Here is a 27,328-nt window from a genome sequence, read left to right on the forward strand (position 1 = left end):
GACTCGTTCAAAAATACATTTTTGACTAAATTCAATAATCCTGTTTAAGTTGTAGGTGCAAAATGAATCTTATATCTGTTTGTGTATGGACACGCCCCCAACTTCTTCAATATAAATCAACAAACGAACTAATAATACACCTTGGTTAATGTTTAATAGCCTGAATCTATTTTTCTCTTTCTTTAAAATGTAAGCAATTCTGATTGTATCATGCCATTTTCTTTGACAGATGCACTGAGCCCTCTCTTTTAAAGTAAAATATTTTCCTACATATCATAATTTGAGCAAAAGAAGCATACAAAGGAATTAATGCTTTCCAATATTTAGTTACAGCTAAGAGTTATATAAAAAGTGATGAAACAACATGACTGTTCAGCAAATGCTGTTAATAAATGCTTTATTGGTAATCATTATAAAATAAGATATTACTGCTACTGTAAACTACAGTATCTTTCAACATTTTAATGTTAAAAAACCAGTGGGAGATAATCAGGTTAAGTGAGGAACAGATTATTTAGTCTTGGCTTTGTAGATCTGCCAGTGCATTGTCCACATGCAGTGTATTTGCAAATATGGATTTCACTTTATCATTTAAAGGAAAAATGAAGGCAAAAAATAGATAAATAAATAAAAAGTCCTGTTTTCATCAAAATTATGTCTATGGCTAAATGAACACATTTGTATTTCCTCAAAATCTCAAACAATATAGTGACACCTTATTACTAAATTAATTTCTCCTCATATAAAAAAGAAAATAAATTATAAGAAAAATGAAATGTCACATTTTCTTTAAAAAATGATATCCAAATTTCTGACAAAATAAATCATTTTCTGTTCTTTTTATCTATAAATGCCATTACAGGTATGGTCATATCGACAATATTATGTGCTGCATAGATTTTCTCATGCATTGGCAACACTTTTATATCAATAAAGCTTCCTTTTAATGGGCCTTATCAAAAAAAATTAATTTAAATTATCCCCAACTAATGTAATAGATTGCACTGATATTTGACATCATATATTTAGGAGTTTAATATGTACCACATAACCCTTCATATACAACATACAGTTGTGTATTTTTAATTTAATCACTTTCTAAAATGCATTTTCTCCTCCTCTCGAAGTTTGGTTTCCATGTACCAAACCATAAAACAAGGAATGTGGATTTTCAAGTAAAGCTTTTGGTGATTCAAATTCTCCGATTTTACCATTGTTCATTACCATTACTCTGTCACTGTTGAGGACAGTGTTAATACGATGGGCAATAGTTAATACAGTGTTGTCTGAAAATTCGTCCCTTATTGTCTCTTGGACCATTCTGTCAGTCTCTGCATCTACACTTGCTGTAGCCTCATCAATACAAAGGATCTGAAATTTATAATGTGATAATGCATCTCATGTCCAACAAAAATTTTTTTTTTTCTTCTTCTTTTCTGGTTGTCACTATTAGGAGAAATATATATCATGATTTGATTTTAGTTTCATATTAGAAATTATATTTTTTTCAGTGCATCTGTCAAAGAATAATGAGTACATGTCTTAACTACTCTGAAATATTCTTTTTTATTGAGGCTGATGGAGATAACTTACTTGTTTGTCAAATATCAACAAATTGAATTACCTTGGCTCTTGTTAAGAGTGCTCTAGCTAAACACAACAGCTGCCTCTGTCCAACAGAAAACAGTCTGCCTTTTTCTTCAACTTCAGCCTCCAGACCACCCATCTTCTCCACAGCTTTGTCCACATGGCACCTTTTAAGAACTGTCCATAGTTCAGAGGTTGAGCAACTCTGGGTTGGGTCAAGGTTCTCTCTGACACTGCCACTAAATAGGAATGGGTCCTGAGGAATGACAGCAAGATTGGACCTAAAGCCAAAAGGAGTGAGACTGCACATGACTGTTTATATTTTTATGTTATGAAAATAAATGTATAAATGAAGTACACAAATTAATTTTTTCTATTAAACTTGGTAATGTCATCATTATGGAATTAAAAATCAACAATATATACTGTAGATATATATAATCACAACAGAAGGGTGTCGGTTTAAAATTTAAAAATCAGTAATAAACATAAGTTGTACACTTGAAGAATCTAAATGTTCAATATACCTTAATATCTTGAGACTGACATGTTTTATCCCTATGCCATCAATAGTTATTTGACCCTGACTAATCTCCACCATCCTGAACATTGCCAGGAAAAGACTGGACTTCCCAGAGCCTGTTCTTCCTACAATCCCAATCTTCTCAGCAGGCTGGGTCTCAAATGTCACTCCACTTAGAGCATAGGGTAGACCAGGGCGATACTGGAGATACACTTGTTCAAAACAAAGGCTTCCTTGTATTGGCCAATAAGGTGGTGGCTAAAATAAAGATTAAAATAACAATATAAAACAAAAACAAAATGTCCTTTCAAAATTTAAATCTCCTGACAAAGTCTGAAGAACTTGTTAAAATCTCAAACAGAACAATTTATAAATTGAACTTCACAAAAAATACTCAAAATATCTGGAACTCAAATAATTTGAATTCAATTATCACAAAACTAAAACAGTATGTTTTCTTGAGATATCAGTGATACTTTATCTTTTATACATACGTGTGGAAATATATTCTTTAAAAAAGAAGAAGAGTAAATAAACTTCTCAAGACTTACATCTAATATTCCTTCCTGCTTCTCACTTGGAACATCTTCTATATACTGCATGCCCCGCTCAACACTGACCATCTGTTTCTCAGTTTCAGTAAAGGCAGTAACAACCCCACTCAACAGGTTTGTGATGGACAGGGCATAAGAAATAGCAAGGCCAACCAGACCTGAAAACACAAAGCATCTGAATGAATTTAAAATGTTGAAAAAATAACTGCTATATCTTATACAACATCTTATCCTTGAATTTACATCAATTTGAGACAATGCCAACTTTTGCTGGTACTGAGCAGAATAAAAAAATGTTGTTTGGCTCCATGAAATTTATCATAATGAAGATATGCTATTTAGACAGATTTATAAAACTGATTTACATAAATGAATTAAAATTTCATTAAAATTCTATTTCTTTCTGCTGAAGGTAGAATTAGCTTCATATATTAAAGCAGAAAAAAAATAAAAAGAATTCTACATTTAAAAGTTTTTTACCTGGATCTACAGTTTGAAAATGATGTTCCAACACTGCAATAAATGCTACTCCTGTTACCATGACAACCCCCAACATCTGCAGCCTGATCTGCAGCCACTGCCCAGCAACTATGCCAGCAAACTGAGCTTGCTGGTTCTCCTCCAGTCTCACCTCATTTTTTTTTTTGAATCTAAAATTAAATGATGTTTTCAATAAGATTTATGTGCACATGAATTCACAAGAGCCTTTGAGGCTAATTTGCTGTTATTTTATTTTATTTTTTTTGGTTTAAATAGCCATTACATATAAATTCTTTTGGTACAAATAACAACCCATATTTCACACCAAAATCCACATTTTTTATATAAATAGGACTTGGCTTTTTAAAAATATGTCATGTAACAACTGAAATATTATAACAAGTTTATTTCACTGTATGTAAGGCCTCCAGCCTTTTTAAAAACTGAAATATTCATGCTCGTTGATAATAATAATGAACTCACCTTGCACATTCCCTTAAAGCTCTGATAGTGGTCAGGCCAGTGATAGACTCTGAGAAATGGGCATAGATGGGGGACAATGTAACACTGGTTATCCTCTTAATTTCTCTTGAAGTTTGACGATAGTAGCTCTAGATAAAAATAGAAACCGACAGTATTTCTTTGTTGCTTTATTGTTTTACAACTAAATGGTTTGAGTACTTTACATTATAACATTCTTGAAACGTGAAGAATTTGGAAAGAAAGGTTTTAGCAAGAAACAATCCATAACTAAAGTAGAAAGTTGTAAATATTTTCTAATAATACACATCATTTAAAAATTTAAACCACAGACTTGTTGTTAATTAAAGAAAATATCAGAATAATTATTTAATTCACCTGAATGAAATAGTATATTATGGTCAAGGGCACCAGTAACACCATAAACCATGGGAGACCATAGCAAGTAATGGCAACTGTTCCTAACACTCCATAAAACTGAGCCAGCAAGATATTCATCATGAATGGAAGAGAATCATCTATACAGTACACATCAGAGGAAAATCTGTTCACAATACGGCCAATTGGAGTCGCGTCAAAAAAAGACACAGATGCCTGAAATAAAAGAACAAAAATTACTTCGTCAAATTAAATGAAACAGACCACTTTCAAAGTCAAGTCTCCAATTGGCTCTAACTTTAATCTTTCTTTTCCAATCTTTATCGAAATATGCCTAAATATTTTTTCAACAACCAGCATTTTACAGATATAAAACATCCTTCTCCCTAATTGCACCTGTATTTCACTCAAAATAAATTTGATCATGATCAAAAAATGATACTGCACCATTTTTATTTCAGTAACATATTACCTGTAGAATGCTTGATAAAAGTTTCTTATGTATAGTCATTGCTGCACAAATTCCTCCATAAGCAAAGAGGAAAGCTCGGGCCAGTGTAAAGAGAGAATTAGCACCTGCCAAGATGCCATACACTGTCAGATAGTAGGAAACATTATCTTCAGCATACCTCAACACACTGTTATTAACAGCAGAAGGTGCAATTGTATAACTGGAATACAAACATAATGATTAAGTTTAAAATTTCACATTTATTTTATTGAAAATGCTGTAACTTGTTCTTTCTTATCTCATGTAGTTTGAAAAGCTCTATATCATACCAAAAATGTCATTATCCAAAAATTTTCTGTTTACCCCGAAATGAGAAGCAATAAAAAGAAGTAGAAATAAAAGTTTGCATGTACTATGGTCACCACTAGAAAAACAAACAATAAACTAACAATATCACATTATCTTGGATGAAATAGCATTTAAATCCAACAAACTCTGGGGTCTAACAAAAACTTAAAAAAGATTCTTCTTTTTTTCATCAATGTTTAGTATTAGCATTTTTTCCAACCCAAACTTTTACCTGTAACCCTGTACTTCAGAATGCCCTGGCGGCTGAGAGCTATTGTCAACTGTAACATTGGGATGGGAGTGGGATATCCAGTAGGATAGCCACCAATCATTGATATTCCTGGAACCTGAAATAAACATACATTTTGTATCAATCTGTGCCTCATTTCAAAAATGATTTGCTTTCATATAAACAGAATGAAGGCATGAAGTTACTTGCATAATAACTTTTATTAAAAAAACAAATAGACTAAAATTGAATCAAAATATTATGTTAAGTTATGGTGTAAACAAAAAAGAACTTACCTTGCATCAAGAACAAAGAAATCAAAATCAGTGGTGCCAGGCAATGACCTACAGCCTTCCAATATGCTTGGTACACATGAAACTTGACAATGCCTGTGTCTTTCTCCTCTTCCTGGACAAGAGCACCATCTACAGTGGAGCAGACACTGGAGGACTGATCACCTGCACTTTCCTTATCTTGAACTTCTTCTTGGACCAATTCCAAGTCAAGCTGGTCAAGGATATCGACAGGATGGCCTATTCAATATTAGAAAAAAAACTTATTTTGGTAACACCCACAACACTCACTATTTAATTTTTAGATCAATAAGAGACAGTTGGGTTGAATTGCCAACCACATATATATATAAAAGGTATGAACCTAATCTTTAGAATCACTTCATTTTCCATATACCACAAATTCATCATGAAATGAAAAACAATCCTATATAAATGTATAACAATGCATCAAAACAAATGTATTTTTCTAGTACATCAGCACTCCATCTTTCAATTTCAAGTTGACATCAGTTTGGATTCACTGACAATAATATTAAAACCTACAGAAACCAGTCACTCGTAACTTTCCACAAAATTCCTACCTATGTTTACAACACATCCTTCTTCCATCACTATCACAATATCAGCATGTTGTAAATATTTAGTGTGGTGAGTACACAGAAGTCTGGTTTTGTTTCTCAGAAGTCCCAGTATACACTTAAAGAATAAATGACTAGCCACGTGAGCATCAACTGCAGCCAATGGATCATCCAGCAAATAGAAATCCTTGTCCTGAAAGTATAAACATGGTGTCATTTTTGATAGTGCTCTCTCTTTCTCTCTCTCTCTCTTTAATATATAAAAATATAACTTTGAAGTCAATGCATTGCAATACTAGGTGATTATATTTTTTTCTTAAAGTTTTACTATATCATATCATGTTATATACCCAAAGTTAATTTTCTATCCCCATTACCTGATACACTGCCCTAGCCAAGGCCACTCTTGCTTTCTGTCCTCCACTCAGTGTCACGCCATTTTCCCCAATTTCTGTACAATCCCCTGCCGGAAGAATCTAAACATAGCACAATTTAAAAAAATGTAAAGGATAATATTCTAAAGTAATCTATTATCTTCATAAAACACATGTTTACAATTGTATGACAGATTAAATATCTTAACTATTTAGTGATTCAATCTTATCATCAAATTTTACCATTTTCAATAAGAAGATCAATTACGTACTGAAATAAAGTGAAATTATCTTTCATGTTTTTAAGGTAATAACATACTGATAAAAATTGTACTATTTAAAAGAATATCATACATATGTCACCACAATATTTTTTTGGTGCAGCAAAACCAAAGACAAGGCAGCAAAGCTGTCAAATGTACAGACAAAAAACAGGAAATAACTAGATTGAATCTGACAAACTGCAATGATATGAGTTTATTTCCATTTTTGAAACTTTATTACACAATACACGATAACAAGTTTACCATCATTTTTACATAATCAACTAATAATGTTGTAAAGATGCAGGAAATGCCAAACAAACACTTTTACGTATCTTATTAATTAAATAATGAAACTGTTAACATGCCTAAGAAATGAATCTGAGGAAATGTGAAAAAACGGCATTTCTTTAAAATAATGGCCCGATTAAGCTGATTTTTGAACTCAACCTGCGTTTTAGCAGGAATGACCACTCCTGTGAGTTTCATGACAATTGGCGTATCTGTTTTTCTTATATTGTATTTACTGTGTTGCATATATGCTGAAAAGTGAAGAAAAAAGCATAACTAATAAAATAATAATAAAACAGTGGCCTGATCATGCCGATTTTCGAACCTGACCTGCGTTATAATAAGATCGATTACTCCTGTGAGTTTCATGACAACAGGCCTATCAGTTTTCCTTGAAATGTGTTTTCAGTGTTGCATATATGCTGAAAAGTTAAAAAAAAAAACAGCATAACTTCCCTTAAAATGGCCCGATCATGCTGATTTTCGAACTTGACCTGCGTTTTATGAATATTCATCAGCTCTGTAAATATACAGCCAAAAAGTAAAACTGCCTTCCACTTATCATGTTTACAATGAAAGTGCACGGCACCAGCGCCGGCGACAGTGACGGCGACGACGGCAGATACAGGTGATGGCAATATGTACAGACACATCTGTACATATTTACTGTACTGTTTGAGAACAGTAAGTGACATTGTTTTTCTTAAATGGTCATCATGGGAGCAGTGCCCAAAATAGGTTTTTTCAAATTTTGATGCAATATTACATAATGTTTAACAGCATAATGACCATCAATTTTAATAATAAAATATTAGTATCATGGATATTCAGAAAATGTGACTAGCAAAGGTCTTCAGGCCCATGGAACTTCAAAGTCACAACTTGAAAATGCCAAAATGTAAAAAAGACAGCACTGTTCTGAAATGTTTTTTTTCCATTTTTAACAATTTTTTTAACATAAAACAAAATTAACAGGTTACTGCCATCTTTATATGATCAACTAAGAAAATTGATGAGATGGGGAAAATATAAATACAACAGTGTTAAATGTCCAATTTCCTCCATTCTGAGATTCTAAACATAGTGAATGATTGCATCTGACAAACTGCAATGATATGAGTTTATTTCCATTTTTGAAACTTTATTACACAATACATGATAACAAGTTTACCATCAGTTTTACATAATCAACTAATAATGTTGTAAAGATACAGGAAATGTCAACCAAACACTTTAACATGTCTTATTAGTTAAATAATGAGACTGTTAACATGCCTAAGAATTGAATCTGAGGAAATGTGAAACAAGACAGCACTGTTCTGAAATGGGTTTATTTCCATTTTTAACACTTTTTTTAACATAAAACAAAATAAACAGTTTACTGCAATTTTTATATGATCAACTAAGAAAATTGATGAGATGGGGAAAATATCAATAGAATAGTGTTAAATGTCTAATTTCCTCCATTCTGAGATTCTGAACATAGTGAATGATTAAATCTGACAAACTGCAATGATATGAGTTTATTTCCATTTTTGACACTTTATTACACAATACACGATAACAAGTTTACCATCATTTTTACATAATCAACTAACAATGTTGTAAAGATGCAGGAAATGTCAAACAAACACTTTTACGTATCTTATTAGTTCAATAATGAGATTGTTAACATGCCTAAGAGTTGAATCGGAGGAAATGTGAAAAAACAGCATAACTTCTAAAATAATGCCCCGATTATGCTGATTTTCGAACTCAACCTGCATTTTAATAAGATTGACCACTCCTGTGAGTTTAATGACAATTGGCCTATCTGTTTTTCTTAAATTGTGTTTACAGTGTTGCATACATGCTGAAAAATGAAAAAAAAACAGCATTACTACTAAAACAGTGGCCCGATCATGCTGATTTTCGAACTTGACCTGTGTTTTTATAAGACTGATTACTCCTGTGAGTTTCATGACAACAGGCCGAACGGTTTTCCTTAAAATGTGTTTACAGGGTTGCATATATGCTGAAAAAAGTGAAAAAACAGCATAACTTCCCTTAAAATGGCCCGATCATGCTGATTTTCGAACTTGACCTGCGTTTTATGAATATTCATCAGCTCTGTAAATATTAAGCCAAAAAGTAAAACTGCCCTCCACTTATCGTGTTTACAAGGAAAGTGCACGGCGCCGGCGACGGCATCGGCATCGGCATCGGCATCGGCATCGGCATCGGCGACGACAGACGCAGGTGATGGCAATATGTACAGACACATCTGTGTCTGTACATAAAAATGTATTACTTTATTTTCAAAATATAGCTTTGAGTATTCTCACCTTCAGATCTTCCTCTAAAGCACAGGCTGCTATCACTGAAGCATATTTCCTTGCATTAAATGGTTTACCAAACAATATATTGTCTTTCACCGTAGCATGTTGGATCCAGGCTTCTTGAGACACTAGGCCAAATCCATGGGACAAATTGGCAACTGCTATGGAGCCTCCATCTCTGTGCATTTCTGCCAGAATAGCATTCAATAAGCTGCTTTTGCCACAGCCAACTTTGCCCACTATACCTACAAGCTGTCCCTGAAAAAAACAGTTAAGCAATATCTTCAGTACCAATTTCCCTGGTAGTGTTGAAAAACTCAATGTCTACAACATAGTGCAGTTTAATGTTAAGAAATAATGGACATTCTAATATTGCATGTTATACAGTAAATCTGAAAAAAATGTTATTTCAATATGAATAAATACTTCACTCATCTACATGTAAAATCTCACAAGGAATTAAATTCAAATTAAATACATTCATATTGAACTTCATTTTTCAATTTGCACTGTTTTTCGAATTCACATCTTACAAATGTACCTTGAGAATGCTGATGTTGATATCAGTCAGCCTTAAAGTTTTGGAATGTTTCTCAATGCTGTCTTGCTGAGGTTCTCTGTCAGCAGTACTTTCTTTCTCATCAGATCCCCATGAAAAGTTACCCTGAAGAATCTGCATTGCATCTCTCTCATGACCTGCAAGGTGAAAAACATGTTACACGTAGTTCAAGTGTAAATCACATTGTTTTACATTATTCAAAAATTTGATTATGTTATTTTTAAAAAATCTACAAGAATTTATTTTTAAAAAAATTTCTACACAATTTATAAATGAAATTAAATCTAAATTAATTTTGATTTTAAGAATTCCAATTTTTATCAAGTGAATTATCATTTGTAATCCATGACTTAGTCAAAAAAATAAGACAATTTAATTCTACCTTCTGTAAACCTGCATACCTTAACAAATGTCCTTTATATTTTTGACAATACTGAGTTCAACTGATATCTTGACTGTGTTGTTCTAAATTCATTGGCTATGACAGATCCAAGGATATTAAGAATAAGAATGCAGCATACACTATACTTACCACTGTGTTTTGTATAATAGCCATCCAGATTCAGCTCTTTCAGCTGCATGAATGCCTGAACTCTCTTCACAGACACCCAAGCCTCCATCAGTCCATTCAGCACCCAGGGGAATGCATTCAATGGACTTATCAACATGGTGAACAAGGCAAGACTTGTAAACACCTGAAATAAGAAGTCATTGCAAATCAGTGGAATTGGTCATCTACCATTAGAATGATTTTGATCTGTATTCAACACAGATGACCATTAACAGATCATTCATGACTTACGATCTGTGGTGCCTGTGTTGTTGCTAGCCATAAGAAATATGTGACAACAAAAAAAAAACATTCATAAGGGTATGAGCACCAGATCTTTTGTGTCCATACACTGATAAGATCTTTCTTTTGTATCTATCACTATTTTCCAGTTTTTTTTTCAAAAAAGAAAGAAAGAAAAAATGTGTTACAATTATGAAATTAATATTTTAATCATACTATTCTCTGTACCATAAATAAGGAAGAGTAGAATAACTAAATCTGAAATCTGAAGATTGCTCCCCCGTAGATTCAACATGGTAAAGTGAATTTTAAGGTTCAATAATTTCCACTTAATACATATGAAAAACCACTTACATAACAATACAGGTATATCAAAACAATCATTTAAAGAATTTGTTTTGGGTTCAGTAAAATTGCTGCTTCCCAATTCTACACTGGTTATGGTCCATGTGAATCTGATATAAACAAATAATTTTAATGAGGTAAGGTAATTGCTGGCATCACCTGGTTTCATGGCCCAAGTGACAGAACTTGTTGTTGTTGTCATTACAGTGATTGCAGTCATAAAATGCCTGTGGCTTTGTTTGTTACACTCATATTTTTCTACTTTATCAATGATTGAAATCTGACCCTCAGGAAAACAGCCCTTCTACTGAAAGATTCTTAAAAGTGACCCCTGGCAATTGTCTCGTTTTCAAATATTTAACTTCCTTATCTTATAAAACCATCTATCTGGGAGATATGTTTGGATTCACAGGTAACAAAAGGGAGGGTTAACCACATGCTATCTCAAATTGCCACCAGTTACTGAAAAATTGTTTGTTTGCCCAACTGACACCTCTCCCATGGATTACTGAAGCTTGCAAGGAAAGCTGACAGGTATCACCTGTGACAGAAGCCATCCTGACCCAATCAGGAACTAGGGCAGGATGGAAGCTATATGCATGAATATAAAGTACAGTATTACTCTTAAATGAAGAAGCCTTTAATACAATAGTTATTTTCTTGGGACTGCGCAGCCATCTGTCTGTATGTGCATGATAAATTGTATGTACATGAAGAGAGTGTCTTAATTAACTACAAGGTCACAATACACCTGATCTTTCTAATTCCATACATCCTTGAAAATTTTAAACTGTACAACAATTTAACCTTACCTTTGCTGCAGTTAACTGGTGCCCCATGAGAGAGTATGTCGTAAATGTTAAAATGGCAATCAGGACAGGTGTGGTGGCCCAAAAATACACACACATGGCATCGAGGTATTTTCTTCCCTTCAAACTCTTCAGTTCAGCATTGCGCAGTGTCTTGATCTTTTCTGCAAAGTGATCTTCCCAGGCGTACAGTTTTATCACACGAATACCAGCCAAAATCTCATTCATAACCTAGAAAAAACATACTTTATACCAAAACTTTTTTATATTTTTGAAAAAGGGCTCTAATCAAATAAAAAACTAAAATCTAGCATCAAATTGACCAAAGAGATTCTAATTATATTAACTTACCAACTTCAATCAAATTTTGTTTCACTTCATTGAAGAGTACACAGAATTACTTAATTCAAACCACTGACAAAATGACAGTTTGACAGAATAACAACCTTGACTCTCCCATCCTTTTGTGCCATCATGGCTGTACTCAACTTCCCAATTTTGATGGCTAACCACCTGTTGATAGGAATGAGAAGCAGGGCAAACCCCAGCCCTGCCAGGAAGGCAAGGCCAACCTGCTGATGGAGCAAAAAGAGAGATACTGCTATCTGGAATGGAAGACTCCAAAACTGGTGGAAGCTGGGGCAGAAATTGACGATTCTGTCGGTATCTGTACTCATAAAATTTACTACTTCCCCAGTGGTGAAACCTGACATGGAAACAGTGTTCACTTGAAGTGATTTTCTGTATATAGTTGTAATAATAGCTGCTCTCAGTTTTAGTCCAACCACCTGAACGTGGTAGTTAAACTGTGTAGAAAGTAAAGCTCCAATAAATGTAGAGATAAATAAGGATCCTGCATAAATGTATCCATTGTACATAGGCTCTGTTTGATTTTCCATGAAAGAGACAAGCAAATTAAGAAGCAGTGGCCCAGCAAATCCTATTGCATCTGACATAAGTTTTAGTATACCAAGCAGATAATATTCCGTTCCAAAAGTTTTATGCAGAGCTTTTAGTAAAGTTACTTCTCCTCTGTTCTTTCTGCTATTACGCATTCTCACATTATTGCATGGGACGTTATTACTTATATCAGAAAAGTTAACGTCTGGAACACAATTTTCAAAATCTGCAGTAAAATCCTCCACTTCTTCAACTTCTCTAAAATTGCAATTAAACTTATACTCAATGCTGTCAGTTCCAAGTCTTTTTGGTAACAAGAAAAGATCTGAGGAATATGACAGTTGTCCCTTGGTGCCCTTAAGCATCAGTGGTTGAACCCACCAAAAAGAAAGCTTTGACAAACAGTTGGCAGTGTCCTCAGCCACTCCTAAATCATTGCTTGGTCTACTTACAGCTCCATACCCTCTGATGCCCGAGTCTGACAAAAGTCTACTTCTTTCGATTCTTCCATTTTGTATACTGAACTCTCCCCGTTGTAATACTTTCCCATTTGGTATAAGAGAAAAAAGAAACAGAATATGCAGTCCTCCTTGTAAACATGTAATTATTTCTACAACATTTAGAGCAGAAGGTTTTCTGAGGTGCACATCAACTATGCTATACACCTGCATTGCACAGCTCAATAACAATAACACATAAGCTAAAAATATAAGCAATGGTCTTCTGCTTCCATAAAAAGGATTTCTTTTCAGTTTCCATGTCATCATGCAGTGCAACATCCATGTCAGGAGTGCTATCACACATACCGCTAAAAAGACCAATCCATTATACGGTAAATTGCTTTTTAAGGTGATCATAAAACATAGCTTGACTATCCATGTTATGATGAACAAAACACACAAGGCATATCTGATGAAACAAATCCATATCTTGCAGGGAGATGCACTGCTATTTTCAATGACATTTGTGTAACGGAGAGATAATACAGCAAAATAGTAGGCACTTAATATCATAAAAATTGCATGAGTAGGGGCGACAAAGGCAACTTGTACAAAACATTGCCCAAAACTGTAGCCATTCCACATCTGAAAGCTCTCATTCTGCCCACAAAACTGTTTCCATTCCCAGTTTGGTGACATGGTTTTCACACTTTTTCTGAAAAATAAAAATTGACAAAACTTGACATGCCCATGTGGCCAAACTTATACTGTAGCGATACATAATAGGAAAAAAAATATGCTAATATAAGAATATTCTATGACAATTAAGTAACAATATGACAGCTAATTTTGATTCAACTAAATGATGTGACATTGACAAAATAATTGAGCATATTTCACAAGATATTAATTTTTACCACTCAACCTAATTATAAGTGCAGATAATAGAACAATAAAAAAAACTAGTATATTAACTGTTTAATAATAGAAAAATAAATTGAACTACACAGTAGAAGCTTAATACAATTATACCTCTCAGCTTGATCCCTCAATGTATTTCAGACATTTCTTTTCAGTCAATACTTGGAGGTACCTGAAAAGACAAGGAAAAAGTTATTGTTAGGCCCAATTAATTCAGCATGATTAAAACATGCTGATTCTGTTGATCACTGCACAGATAGTTGTCAGAAATACTTATTGTAAATTTCAACACATTCACTTTCTTTTGTTTTTATTTTCTCAAGGACTTACTATACATTTTAGCACATTTACTCCCTTTTAAGCTCTCACTTTCTTTGCATAATAACTTCAATATATTCAAAGGCTAGAATTTAGTCAAAGCTGCTTACAGTGAAGTAAGTTGTAGCAGTATTCTCATGCTACATCCCAACTCTGTAATGTCAGAATCCAAAATGAATGAACTATAAAAATTTTATTTTCAAGAAAAACAAAATGAACAAATATAACATTGAGGTATAGCTTTTCTGGGAAGATGTGTGGATCCCAACCAGGACCCTTTGAAAAGTAGCCCTGAAAAGGGCTTTTTGAAAGACTATCTAGATGGTTTTAGCAATCTTGCATATCTTCTTCTTCTTCATCATCAACATCAGACAGCATGGTGGAATCTTGAGTGGTATCAAACACATTATCATCTTCATCATCGTCAGAGTCATAATCTGGGATGATGTCAACTTCAGCTGCCTTGCGAAAGGAGTACTCTTGGAACATCTTACACACACCATCAGCAGAGACCATCATGAGGCGGAGCTTGTACTGGTGGACTTTCCTCCCCTGTTTTACTGCTCTGGTGTAGCGTGTCTTCAGCTCAGCTACATATTTCTCCAGCAACACAGCATGCTGGACAGCTCTCTGCATCTTGATGTAGGCAGTGTGGATATCAGTCTCAGGTTCTTCATTCACATAGTGAACTTGGTCTGTAGTGGAATCAAAAGCCATGCTGGTCTCTTTTAGGGTTCTTCAATGTTGATTGTCTCAAAGCAAGTTGAGGTATGCTGTCCAGAGGCTGCTGGTCTCCTTATATACCAGAAGCCATATGGAGCTAATTGCTGTCAGCTGGCATGTGTCAAGAGGCAATTAGCTGCCAGGAAGAGCTTCCTACTTACCTTGACAACCAATTTACAATGGCTCTTGTCCACTGCTCAATTTACTAGCTGCTAGATGACATCTAGTGAAGGTAACAGGTTTACTGACTGGGGTTAATGGCTAATGTCCAAAAGCCAGGTAGCATTCAAATTGACTCAATAGATAGTTAAAATGTTGATGTCACCTTGGTTTAAAGGTAGCACACAACATTAAGCTGTATTGTTGTCTAGGTGCTCAAGTCCACTGATACTAGGTCACTTATTTAATACTACTTGAGTACAATAAAGAGTTTGTTCCTTATACCAAAGCATGGTATGTTAATTAGAAGAATTGTATTCTTCTTAGCCATGCTAAAATATATCATTCTTCAGCTGTGCTTTATTTCTCAATTTGACCCTCTAACCCCACAATAAATACATAAATAAACATGAGCATTAATTTTGCTTTTTATCAAGACTTTATTTATGAAATGAACATTCACTCTACTGCTACCTAATTCTTAAATATATTGACATTTCACAGCTCTAAAAGTTGTCTAAAGCATCAAATAACTGATTTTAGTTGCAGCCACCTCTCTACTTAATTAACGATCTTAATTATCTCTTTACAGTCATTTTTAACATTTTTGATACCGATAAAGTAGATTGGTCAAATTAAATCTTTTATCTACGTAGCGAGTGGGGAGGGTCATTGAAAGATAGTGGTAGAATGTAATATTAGCGCATACCAGTTCTTATCCTAAACCGACTTTTTCCTTTACTGACATGGTCTATTTGGCGCATTCATGTATCGTTGTCAGTGTCACTGTCACAAGCTCCCGTCTTATTGCGGAAGGGCGTCATGTTAAGTTTCATTGTTTCACAGTTGATTGTTATGTTGCCGCTACACATAGCATGTAACGCCAATTAACTTGCCAGTCGGCTTGTCGTCGTCAGCCGCGGCCTGCGCAGCTAAGTGACAGCCGCGACAGCCGCACATCGACTCAGTATGTTCCATGTTCTATTTAATCTACATGATAAGGATTTTAGTAATATACCAAAATTAATTTACCTTGCATTTCAACATTTTCATGCAACTACATGTATAACATAAATAACATCGCCTCTGCCGTACCCGTTGTTGTTAATAGGTAATGAATGTCGTTCTAGATAACGACCTAGGGTCTACACTAAGCGCAAAACAGAAAACTGAACTGCATGTAGAAGCATAAGGACTATGCAGAAACGCCGGGAACGCGTTGATAAGTCACAAAGGACACTTTTGATGCAAAAATGCCATAAATAGTTAAGCCTTAAAGTGTATAGCGTGTAGCGTGAATAGGCCTACAGTCTGATCCAGTGATAAGGCATAACTTGTATTGGACATAGTAACGAATTCGTTTATTATGTCCAAGTACCGGGGGACTTTTCCCTTACTCCCTTGTTTCATCTTTTTTTTTATTCATCCAAAACATAAATACCAAACATATATCTTATTTTTTTCAGGACATTTTGCAATTTTCCCGCGCTTTTTCAACGACTTACGAAATTTAAACACCATTTAATTCTGATGCATTTAGAAGAAAAAGATAAGATGTAACAACTGGAAAATTGAGATTGAATTCACTTTTAGTAAGATACCTGTACATTGCTATAAAATAATCTGTAAAGTCCACAGGGGCGGGTTTTAACCTTGATTATAATTAGACAGGGGCGGATCCAGGATTATTTGAAGGAGGGTTCTGGAACGACATGTCTCGGATGCGAAGCCGACCATCGCCCCCTTGGTGTTTTGGAGGGCAAACAGTGCCCTTTGGTACGGTTAAGACCTATGATTTAGCTAGTCAAAATTCTAATTTTAAGAGGGGAATATTGGTGTGATATATTTTTCAGAAACTGAAGGGGGTCAGGACTCCCCCTCCCCCCCCCCTCCCCCCCCCCCTCTAAATCCGCCACTGGTACACGACTAAAATTAAAATTGTATTAACCTTTTTCATCTTTTGCGGAAATACGAAGTGCGCATGACAGGAACCGCGCGCCACAGGGGTCATAGTGGTCCTCTGCTGTTTCCAGCATGGCATTGCTAGGTGTAGATGATGTACAAGGTGCGCATATAAAAAGGTCGTATGAAGCGTGCATTGCTTTCTGTCAAGCTAAAAAGGTGGCTGAAGCACAGAAATGCGTAAACTGTAGGCAAGAAACAGCTATTTGGACGGAGAATCAAGCAATTAAATATTTTCTTTCTCAGTTTAAATACGATGCGCTTTACAACTAGACTTCACCTAAGCGTCCGAGCCTTGGCTGTACTTTCAATAGTGATGACGAACTAAAGCTTCGGAGTTCTTTTAAATGCTTCCGATAATAAAGATATGCGAAAGAGACTCGTTATTTTTTTAATATATAAAATCAAAATAGCCAGTAGACTCGTACACAGCTTTCAAGAGTGTGGACAGGTGCGCAGGCCTACGTCTTCACAATTATGCACATGTATATATGCAAGCTGTGGCGATATCACCTCATGTACCGGCAGTGTCAATTCATTACGATTTTTATGTCTTGTTTGAAGGATATCTTAAGAGATTTTTAAAGTGATAAAATGAAAAGATTTCCTGCATTGTTTGACTCGTAGCTACTGTGTATACAGGTAAAACTGACACGCAGATCGTTCGTCGGTGAACTGATTAAATCGTTTGGTACCTGATGAGGCATCAGGTGTTACTTGTTCAATTGTTCGGTAAGGCGGGCGGCCACAACTACATGTACGACCTTTCCTCTGTAATTAAAACCTTTTAAGTGTTAAATAGGTGAGACAGGAATTCTCGACTCTTTCCCAGACGATAATTAAAGTTTACCGTGTCTTACTCTAGTACATGTACAAAATTTACGACAGGTAAAAAAAGTATGAAACAAACTGAAACAAAAACAAAATTATAGCAAGAGGCCAAATTATTTGATTTTTAAATGTTTTCAGGCGTATTTTCATCGTTTTCAATCACAGACAATTAAATCATTCAAAAAAAGTGTTTCCCACACATATTACATACTTTTCAACTATCTAAGACAGTTAAATATACGTAGGCCTACTTTAATACTTAGCATATTTGTATTATTTTACAAATACGTTGTTGGATTATGTTTATTATCCATTTTGTCTTTACCATACATGTATTATGTACGTGTAGCTTAAAGAAAGGCTTTTCTGCATTTTTTGTATTTTCCAATTCTCTTGTCATTGAGTTCAGAAATAAATAACTTTTTATTTCCCCGATAACGCGTTCAACAAGAGCCGATGTACTTTCTTCTTCGTATGTCTCTGTTGATCTTGATAATATGAGCCCCGTTTGTACAAATCAGTAATACGTATACGGGACTGAATACATAATAATAAAAATTTTATTAACGTCTCACGTTAAAAAAAAAATAGAACCCACCCTGCTAAGGGTTATTAGAGACTAAAACCTGTGATGGGCCTACAACATTTAAAATGATCACTTATCAATAAAACACACACAAAAAGGATATTACATACAAAACTTTTCAAACCTTCTCTTTGTTGTTACACAAAAAGTCGTGAAAGTTCTTGAATTTTTTGTAAGTAGAATCCCCGTGTAAAACTTCACAGCTTTTACTTTCTTTTTCCATAATCTCATGCTTGAAGTTTTTTCTTTTAAGATTTTAAAATTATTAGGCCCCGGCCTATTCTCCAATTTTTTCTTCAAATCTTTATAATGTTTTTTTCTCGCATTTTTTACCCCGAGTTCTATTTGCCGATAGTTCGTTATATCCGTTGTTTAACTAAGCATTTCTGTTTTTTATTAAAGCACCGTTGATCTCCTAATATTATAGTTTTTCTTCCCGCCTTCGAAATGTTCAGCGCAAACGCGGTGCCCTGCTTTTGATCCAAACCTGCTGTATTTTCCTCTCTTTCTACCATATTTTTCATTCTAACGGGTTTGTTGGGAACTTATTAAACCTCATGTGTCGATCTCGCTTACTGTTATTGTAGTAGCGGGACAAAAAGCGCGTAAACCCAGATATAGTTTTTAGCACCGCTGTAAGTGTTTCGACGTAGCAGGGCTCCCCTACCCACAATGCAATTTCAATTTCCGGAAAAGATGAAAAAGGCTAATAGAACATCGTTCAACATTGAATGTCTGAATGATGCAAGTTTAAATTACAAGTCCTTGCGGGACTTTAAAAAAATGGACTTTTCGACATAAAAAGCTTTTGGAGCTTTTTATTTAGGTTTTGTGATATAGATTTTTATCTGCCAAGTTTTGTTACAATAAGATTTTCTGTAAAATGCCACAAGTAATTTAAGATTTATAAAATATACCTTTTCTGACAAAGTGGGCGGCCACTTTAAAACGCATGGACAACAGCTACGGATCATATTTGACACTGAATTAGATGCGTTGGAGCTAAGCAGAGCAGAGGGACAGAAAGAACGGGCGCATCTCCTTAATTAGCAGCACCCAAAATATTTTTATTAGTTCAACCAAGAAGTTATAATGAGAAGGAGTAGAAACAAGGGGTTTCCCTTCATCCTATCCTCGTAACGGGCTTAATCCTAATAATTACCCAGCTTGTGGTCTTAGGGAGAGCTTGTGCCTAATACATATTCAAAAGACCGTTCACGTGGGTTGCTTCAGCCAATTGGGATAAAGCCTCGCGAAGTCTCTAATAATCTCACAGAGAAAACATGGTGGGATTACAAAGGTGTAGAGAGAGATTTCAAGCCTGGACGCAACCATTTCGGGAAATAAAACTCAAATCATGCAAGATACACCTTCATTTGATCTAGAGCCGTTCAGTTATACAAAAATTAGTTTCACATCAAGAATGTATGAGAACAATTTCACAAACCCACCTTCAACGCTAAAATTTGCACCTGTAGAAGTCTCATCAAATCAAGACGTATACGCACTGGTTCAGCTTCTCCGTCTTGAGTCACGCGGAGGCGAGCGGAGGATTAGACCAGTTACGAGGATCGAATTTCAAAGGACGCCGCTTTGAAAAGAATGCTGCGATCTGATTGGACGAGAGAGATAATTGATGTCCCGTTTCTACTCCTTCTCATTATAACTTCTTGGTTCAACCCAACTCCGTGGGTACATTGAATGCGACGTGTTAATCTGATTGCATTCAATGTACCCAACTCCGTGGGTACATTGAATGCAATCAGATTAACACGTCGCCCCTTGTTTCCAATATGTACTCATATTGTACTCAACGCCAGTGGGAGGCGTGTAAATATGTTAATCTTATTGCATTCAGTGAGAATCCCCGGGGAGTTTGATCTATTTAGAACGATGGCTTCATAGGCAATGAGCCCTAATTTTGCAGATGTCTGTGGTACAGGCGGACTAGACTCGTCCCTATAGAATCTTCGCATGAAAAATGAAAAAAGTAGGCCTATGATCGAATTCTTTCTTTTAAATCTGATAGGGGGTAAAAAAATTAATAAAATTCACAAGACATGGGATGCTATGTCAAAACAAAACTAACCAGCAAAATCTTCATTTCAGGTCATGAAGAAAAAGAACAAATCAACAACACAGTGATGCGCCAGAAACATAAAAAGCAATTTTAACACAAACACATTTCGTCTAGGCATCTTTCATACCTCCTTTGTTTCGCAATATAAATTCTTTTTTTCCTTGGGATAATTTTTTTCAGTTTATAATGAAAATCATTATTTTTTACTTGTATGTATGTTTATTTTAAAATTATTTTATTTTAATTATTTTAAAATATTTTTGTTTTGAAACACTAAATTGATTTTTGTGACACAGTCAATTTTCATGTTCAATCCAACATGCTGTTCCTAAGCATTTTTTTTTTTAGTTGGGGGTAAGGGTGGTGGTACGAGGTTTGCAGAGTAGGTAGCAATCCTCTGGCACACTGTCATATTTTTGTCAGGATATCCTGTAATATTTGTTATGTTTCCCAATGCAGACCTTAAGAAAGCGATAATACCCTTCAAATAAAAGTTTCTGATGTCCACATTCCCGTCTGCAATTTACAGAAGGACATGGCGGACTAACACCCCATTCTCATAGATTAGATCGACCTACATTGGATCGACCTAACTCCCTGGGGGTTCACGCTAAATAGCTGTCAGCCGGGCGGACACGAAAGTTAATTACCCCTTAAAGCTTGTAGTAGGCGGGGACGGACACTTAAGGGGGATTATCTGACAGTAATCTAGTGAGACTCCCCGCAGTGATAGATCGATCTAAAAGTTGTGAGAACAGAGCCTAAGTGACTGGACAGTCATTTAGAAGAAAACTACTTGATCAAAAATTAAACAAGACATCCAATGTATATAGAAGATTTCTGCAATAGGAATTTTAAAAAATTGTCCAAAAGGTCCACGTAAATATATTAGTGGTGACAGTTAAGCCTAGGTCCCAACCGAACGTACGGGCTGCTACGTGTGGTCTACGGCCAAAAAATGGGGAAAACGTGGGAGTTCGTGCGTGAGGAGCACGTCCATCGTGCGACTTTTTGGAGGACGCAAACAGCACGTAGAAACTTTTCACCTCTTCCCTGCGATCTAGCTACGTCCTAGCCGGACGCTACCCTCTACCAGGGCGAGTGATAGATTTTTTACAGATATTCACAGATATGTCTCTAGCTAGATAAATAATCATTTAGGGCTCAACTCAGTGAATATCTGAAAAAATCTATCACTCGCCCTGGTAGAGGGTAGCCGGACGCAAGGAACCTAAAAACCGTGCGTCCAAAACGTAGTTGGGACCTAGGCTTTACTGTATACCCCCTTACCCAGAATGAGACAAACCATTGCATAACACGACAATAGACAGGTGAGCTATCTATTAGCTGGCTAAACCAATAGCCTTCCAAAAGCGTCGAGTTGGCATTATCAGGTCTTGGCGCATTCTGTACTGAGGTATTTTTATGAACGAATAACTAAATAATCTGTATTAATTAATGACCCACAACTATGATTTTATCAATTAATATATAATACCATATATATATTTATATATATTCACCCGTTTATATAAGAGTGAAAAATTCAAAGGCAACCCCTCAATCAAAATGCACTGTGCCTGTTGTAATTTGCATAACAATTTGTCGCTCAGCGCAGTGCGAGCTATCTTCTCGACTGTTCACTTGACAGCTGGACACTGTAAGAAGAGGACGCAGGATAGGTGTGGTGGAGTTTCGATCCCAATTTGTATGTTGTACCCAAGTTTGAAGCAAAGAGGTCTTGTGATTTAATGTATTTACGTCTTATAGCATACAAATGTACGTGGAATTCGATAATGCGGTGAGTAGGCCTACGGTTTTTGTCTGAGTAATTCACTTTTTTCTCTTCTCAAGTTTGATAAAGTTTGTACATAAGGCTTTGTCAGGCGTTTATTTCAGTTCGGGATGGGTTGAATGGGCTCTTTGCCTTTCTTGATTAAGATGTTCATTGCACTAGAAATGTTTCTTACAAATTTTGTCATGTTTTTATGAGTCCAAATTACCAGGTTCTAGTTTTACTGTTTGTTTGGGTATAACTTAAAACAATATTGAAATATTGAAAAGCACTTTACCAATAAACTCATAACTAATATGAAAAAAGTTGTTGTATTAGATATCACTTTTCTGTGTCTTAGAACTGTCAGTTCAATATCCCACTGTACGCAAATGGGTCATCTAAACACATCCGCATTTTAAAAACGTTTTATTAACATTAAATTTTGTGCTTGATTTATTAGTGTGTACCTTCTCAGGTGGCTACATTAGAAGCTGTTGTACATATGGTTTAATTTTAAGAAAAATCATTACCATGTTTGCAACTGAAACAGACAAACGAGAACGTTTGAAAAGAGTTTTTTTTACGATGCGTACAGCATTCATTGAAATTTTCCAATCAAATTTTTTAATCATCCTTAATGCGATTTTTTCAAAACAAGGACAGCCTTTCCATTGATTTTATTTTATTGTCAGTTCATATTCCATTGCGTTGTAGTGCCATTTTAATATCGTTGTTCAAACATTACTTTTAAATTTCAGATTTATCTTCTCTTTGTCGACATCTGTCAAAAGCACTTACGCCCGACGGAAGCTTTCCTGGTCTTCTGGTGGTATTTTGGAACCGGACACAGACACTCGCTCGCAAGGAAAATGCAGTGTGACGAAATAGTACATGGTCTTACGATTTTCGAACCATTTAAAGCCGGCATATTAAACTTTTGTTTACTAAGATGGACTTTATTCCATTTTCCAAACTATACTGAGAAAAAAAAATCAGTTTTGTTTTCAAATGTATATCCTAGGGATCGATCATGATCCTTATCAAACTATACGGTACCAACTCGGTTGTATCTTATTTCATTCGAAAATCATTAAGCTTCTCCCCAGTTATATTAGATTGAGCAATAAAGTGATCATTAACGTGTTTTTGATGCAATAGTGTATTTTCCAATGTGTTCGCATGTCACAACTTTAAATCTTGAATGTAAAAATGCAAGTTGAGATTTAAGTTTATTAAGCAGATTAGCTAACTGTATCGTTTGCTGTAAAGTGTACACTGTAAAAGTCGATTTTATTTTCATCATTTTACAGTTTTATTAACACTTGTGAATGACGAGCAATTTATGAAAATAAAGGCACTGCTTTGGGTTGTTTTTGATTTAATCTCTAAGATAAAGAAATAAAGGCAACATTGATCTTAACTGAATTTTCTGAACCTAAAATCTGTTCATTTTGAATATTTTGGCTTATTAGAACAAAAAAAAAAAAAAAAAAAAAAAAATGCTTAAATTTGTAATTTTGAATAGTTTTAAAATTAATAAAGTCTCATTATTGAGATCACTTTGAGAAAGATGTAATAAACATGGGGCAAGTCCACTTCATTTGAGGGGTACCAGGTGGGTCTCGTCCACTTTATTTGAGGGATGGCAGGTGAGATAGTCCACTTCACTTGAGGGGTGACAGGTGGGGCGAGTTCACTTTATTTGAGGGGTGACAGGTGGGGATATTCCATTTCACTTGAGGGGTGTCAGGTGGGGCGAGTTCACTTTATTTGAAGGGTGACAGGTGGGGATATTCCATTTCACTTGAGGGGTGTCAGGTGGGGCGAGTTCACTTTATTTGAAGGGTGACAGGTGGGGCGAGGCCACTTGAGTTGAGGGGTGACAGGTGGGGCGAGTCCACTTGAGTTGAGGGGTGACAGGTGGGGCGAGTCCACTTGAGTTGAGGGGTGACAGGTGGGGCGAGTCCACTTGAGTTGAGGGGTGACAGGTGGGGCGAGTCCACTTCATTTGAGGGGTGACAGGTGGTGCGAGTCCACTTCATTTGAGGGGTACCAGGTGGGGCGAGTCCACTTGAGTTGAGGGGTGACAGGTGGGGCGAGTCCACTTCATTTGAGGGGTGACAGGTGGGGCGAGTTCACTTGAGTTGAGGGGTGACAGGTGGGGCGAGTCCACTTTATTTGAGGGGTACCAGGTGGGGCGAGTTCACTTTATTTGAGGGGTGACAGGTGGGGCGAGTTCACTTTATTTGAGGGGTGACAGGTGGGGCGAGTCCACTTTATTTGAGGGGTGACAGGTGGGTCGAGTTCACTTTATTTGAGGGGTGACAGGTGGGGCGAGTTCACTTTATTTGAGGGGTGACAGGTGGGGCGAGTTCACTTTATTTGAGGGGTGACAGGTGGGGTGAGTTCACTTTATTTGAGGGGTGGCAGGTGGGGCGAGTTCACTTTATTTGAGGGGTGACAGGTGGGGCGAGTTAAATATAATTGAGGGGAGACATTGAGAGTTCATTTTATTTGAAGGGGGTGAAGGATGTAAAATGGGATAATACTGCCAAATTTTGGGACAATTAAGAATGTTATCATTAAAGCTTACTTAAGGTTGCATCAGAATGTCATTTTCTTTCTTTCATGTTCAAAATTTGAATTAAAATATTATTATGAATACAAGTTTGTGAAACAAAAATCAATTTGCGGTACTTTATTAAGAAAATTGACCAAAATGATATTCAGAAGGACAAACTAATTTGTTATTAGGGACATAAAACCCTACAATAAAACGAAATTTAGAATAAATTTTCAAGAAGTGAGATTGTAAATTTACAAAAATTGTCCTTGTTGTGAGTTGTTGTGAAATCCCTCAGCGAGTTATGGCATTTCAAAAATGTCATTTCATAATTAACAAAAATACTCAGTTTAAAAACCGTTTCAATTATACCATAGACAATCGTCAATCCCACAGACAAAAAAAAGCAATATTTGTCATAAATGGAGATTTCAAATATGGCATAGAATTTGAGTAATCTTACTCCTTTCCCCTTGTTATACTATAATCTGTATCATTATTTGTTCATATCAAATTAAAAAAATACCACAGAATTACAAAGTGTTTATTTGGTTTTTGACAAAGTAGATACATGAATGTACGTGGCATTCTCAACTGTGAACCAATGGCATGGAGCGCAATATCTCGCTGGGCTTCTGAAATGATAAAACAACGTCTACAATTTTTGACAATACGCTTCTTAAAATACACTAATTACTACATAGAATGAGATACAATAAATATTTGAAATTATATGGGTGTTGTTGCGAATACAAAAACATAATTTTCCGGTGGAGGTATGAACATTTATTTACACACGTCTTGACACAAACTGATGACGGTGAACTGAAATAATTGAAACAAATGAAACAAATGAAAGTAACAGAATAAACAAATATAAATTTCAACTTAATACAAATATCACAATAAAGAAATTACAATAAAACACATATATAAAATAACTAAATACATACATAACAATGCTGCCTCCACTCATTCGCGTACAGTACTAGGCGTGTTCCAACCACGACAATACATGGTGACGTTTTATTACTACTCAACAGAACACCAATCATCCAACATATGAGGGCGCCACTCACACCAAGACGAGACAACACAAAGTAAACATGACAAACAACACAAACAAACTAAACAAAAATTGCCGACGACACTGTCGGCAACAGGTGTTTATTGGCTTCTCCAAAATGCAAGCTCTTAAAACACAAGGATTGAAATTTTAGGCTGCCTTACGCCATGAAATTATAATATAAAAGAGTTATTTATTGCAACTACTGGTATTTGAGATATCTTTGCTGAGACAGAAACAATGAAAACACAATTTCGACAATTTATCCATAAACATGATGCGCACGTTGATGAACAGAAGACCAAAACTAGGGCCTACGGCGAGCATTATTATCAAAAGTAGTGTTTTTGTGGCAATGATTCAGCTAATGATTACATTCAAATAAAACATTTCAAACTGAGTAACAAATAGTTTCAGATGTCCAAGGCTACAAAAATAAAAGCTACACAGAAATACTAAACAATAGATCGAAAAATAAACTTATCAAAGGTCATCCAAGAACATCGTTTCTCCAATCTACGTTTGCAGCCGAAAGCATTGTGAGATTAACAAAACCAATATATTGCCTACTATTGCTAAGATATTCTGAGTGACATAGGCCTATACAAGTGGCTAATGACATACATACATAATATTACATAGAATCGCCGCTCTAATGTCAATTGTTGAAGAAATATGGATACTTACAAAATGATACATTTAAATTGCTTCCACGCCTTTTTTTTTTAAAAAAAAACTCGACCTTGCGACTGCACCACGTACATCGATGTAGGCCTCAGTACGTATGCCTACTGTCAAATAAATGAGCAGGCCTACGTATACAGTAGGTTTTATTCTGGAATACAGCTCGACCTGCGATGAGCAAGTTATTGTTATGCAAATTACAACAGGTATAGCTCATTCCAGGTGAGAGGTTGTCGCAGAAACTGTTCACAAAAGTACACGGTCAAAATGTCACACTACCGCCAACACCATGCTAGTCAATATACATGTACATACATATATAGTAGGCCTACACAGTTTGCCTATTAGGCCTGCTTTTTCCTCCCTTAATTAAAACTGTTAAAATTCCAGTTTTAAAACACATTAATCGACCTGCTAAATTACTTCAACAAGATGTTTCTTGGGGTTTATCAAAAGCAGACTAACATTCAATTTTAATTTACATTTTCACCTTTTAAAATAAAAATGGATATATAACGCATATCTACACTCATTAATTTTCTTTCGCGCACATAAACCATAAAATAGAAGTAGGAAAAAAGTATTAATAGTCCGTGGGCCAAATACCGAAACCCTCCCCCCCCTTAGTGATTTTCGTTCACTATGTTTTTCTGATAGCTTAG

At 35.5% G+C, this 27,328-nt stretch overlaps 1 protein-coding gene and 1 long non-coding RNA gene across 5 annotated transcripts; one reads left to right on the top strand and one right to left on the bottom strand.

The window, feature by feature from the left end:
* Positions 1-380: 380 nt before the first annotated feature.
* On the bottom strand, positions 381-16,295 carry LOC106167157 (ATP-binding cassette sub-family C member 10). Of its 4 annotated transcripts, none has more exons than XM_013545863.2 (19): positions 16,150-16,295; positions 14,029-14,089; positions 12,103-13,711; positions 11,660-11,887; positions 10,242-10,404; positions 9,692-9,846; positions 9,157-9,408; positions 6,282-6,380; positions 5,908-6,097; positions 5,327-5,563; positions 5,034-5,148; positions 4,475-4,673; positions 4,003-4,218; positions 3,628-3,755; positions 3,145-3,314; positions 2,662-2,822; positions 2,115-2,368; positions 1,625-1,868; positions 381-1,371 (listed from the first exon to the last, which is right to left on the bottom strand). In XM_013545863.2, the coding sequence occupies exons 3-19, from the start codon at positions 13,693-13,695 to the stop codon at positions 1,099-1,101; spliced, it is 4,677 nt and encodes a 1,558-aa protein (XP_013401317.2). In that variant the 5' UTR covers positions 13,696-13,711; positions 14,029-14,089; positions 16,150-16,295; the 3' UTR covers positions 381-1,098. The 4 variants fall into 4 exon arrangements, with proteins under 4 accessions (XP_013401317.2, XP_086861733.1, XP_086861732.1 ...); XM_087005607.1 differs by having other exon boundaries at positions 12,103-13,097; positions 16,150-16,294; XM_087005606.1 differs by lacking the exon at positions 16,150-16,295 and adding an exon at positions 15,827-16,045.
* Positions 16,296-21,978: 5,683 nt separating this feature from the next.
* Positions 21,979-26,094, top strand: LOC106167153 (uncharacterized). The gene is made up of 4 exons (XR_001238901.2): positions 21,979-21,993; positions 22,190-22,377; positions 23,112-25,653; positions 26,080-26,094. It is a non-coding gene; the product is annotated as an uncharacterized LOC106167153 (long non-coding RNA).
* Positions 26,095-27,328: the final 1,234 nt, after the last annotated feature.

This window comes from Lingula anatina, chromosome 2, assembly GCF_051362555.1.
Source record: "Lingula anatina isolate TDL-2025a chromosome 2, LinAna3.0, whole genome shotgun sequence".
Taxonomy (NCBI): Eukaryota; Metazoa; Brachiopoda; class Lingulata; order Lingulida; family Lingulidae; genus Lingula; species Lingula anatina.

What these genes read in the sequence shown, in the direction of transcription:
- LOC106167157 (XM_013545863.2), bottom strand. Translation starts at nt 13,695, where the DNA reads ATGTCACCAAACTGGGAATGGAAACAGTTTTGTGGGCAGAATGAGAGC. An exon ending in CTTTAGAGGAAGATCTGAAG is followed by an intron (nt 6,381 to 9,156) that starts GTGAGAATACTC and finishes TGCTATGTTTAG; the next exon opens with ATTCTTCCGGCAGGGGATTG. An exon ending in TAATATACTATTTCATTCAG is followed by an intron (nt 3,756 to 4,002) that starts GTGAATTAAATA and finishes ATTTTTATCTAG; the next exon opens with AGCTACTATCGTCAAACTTC.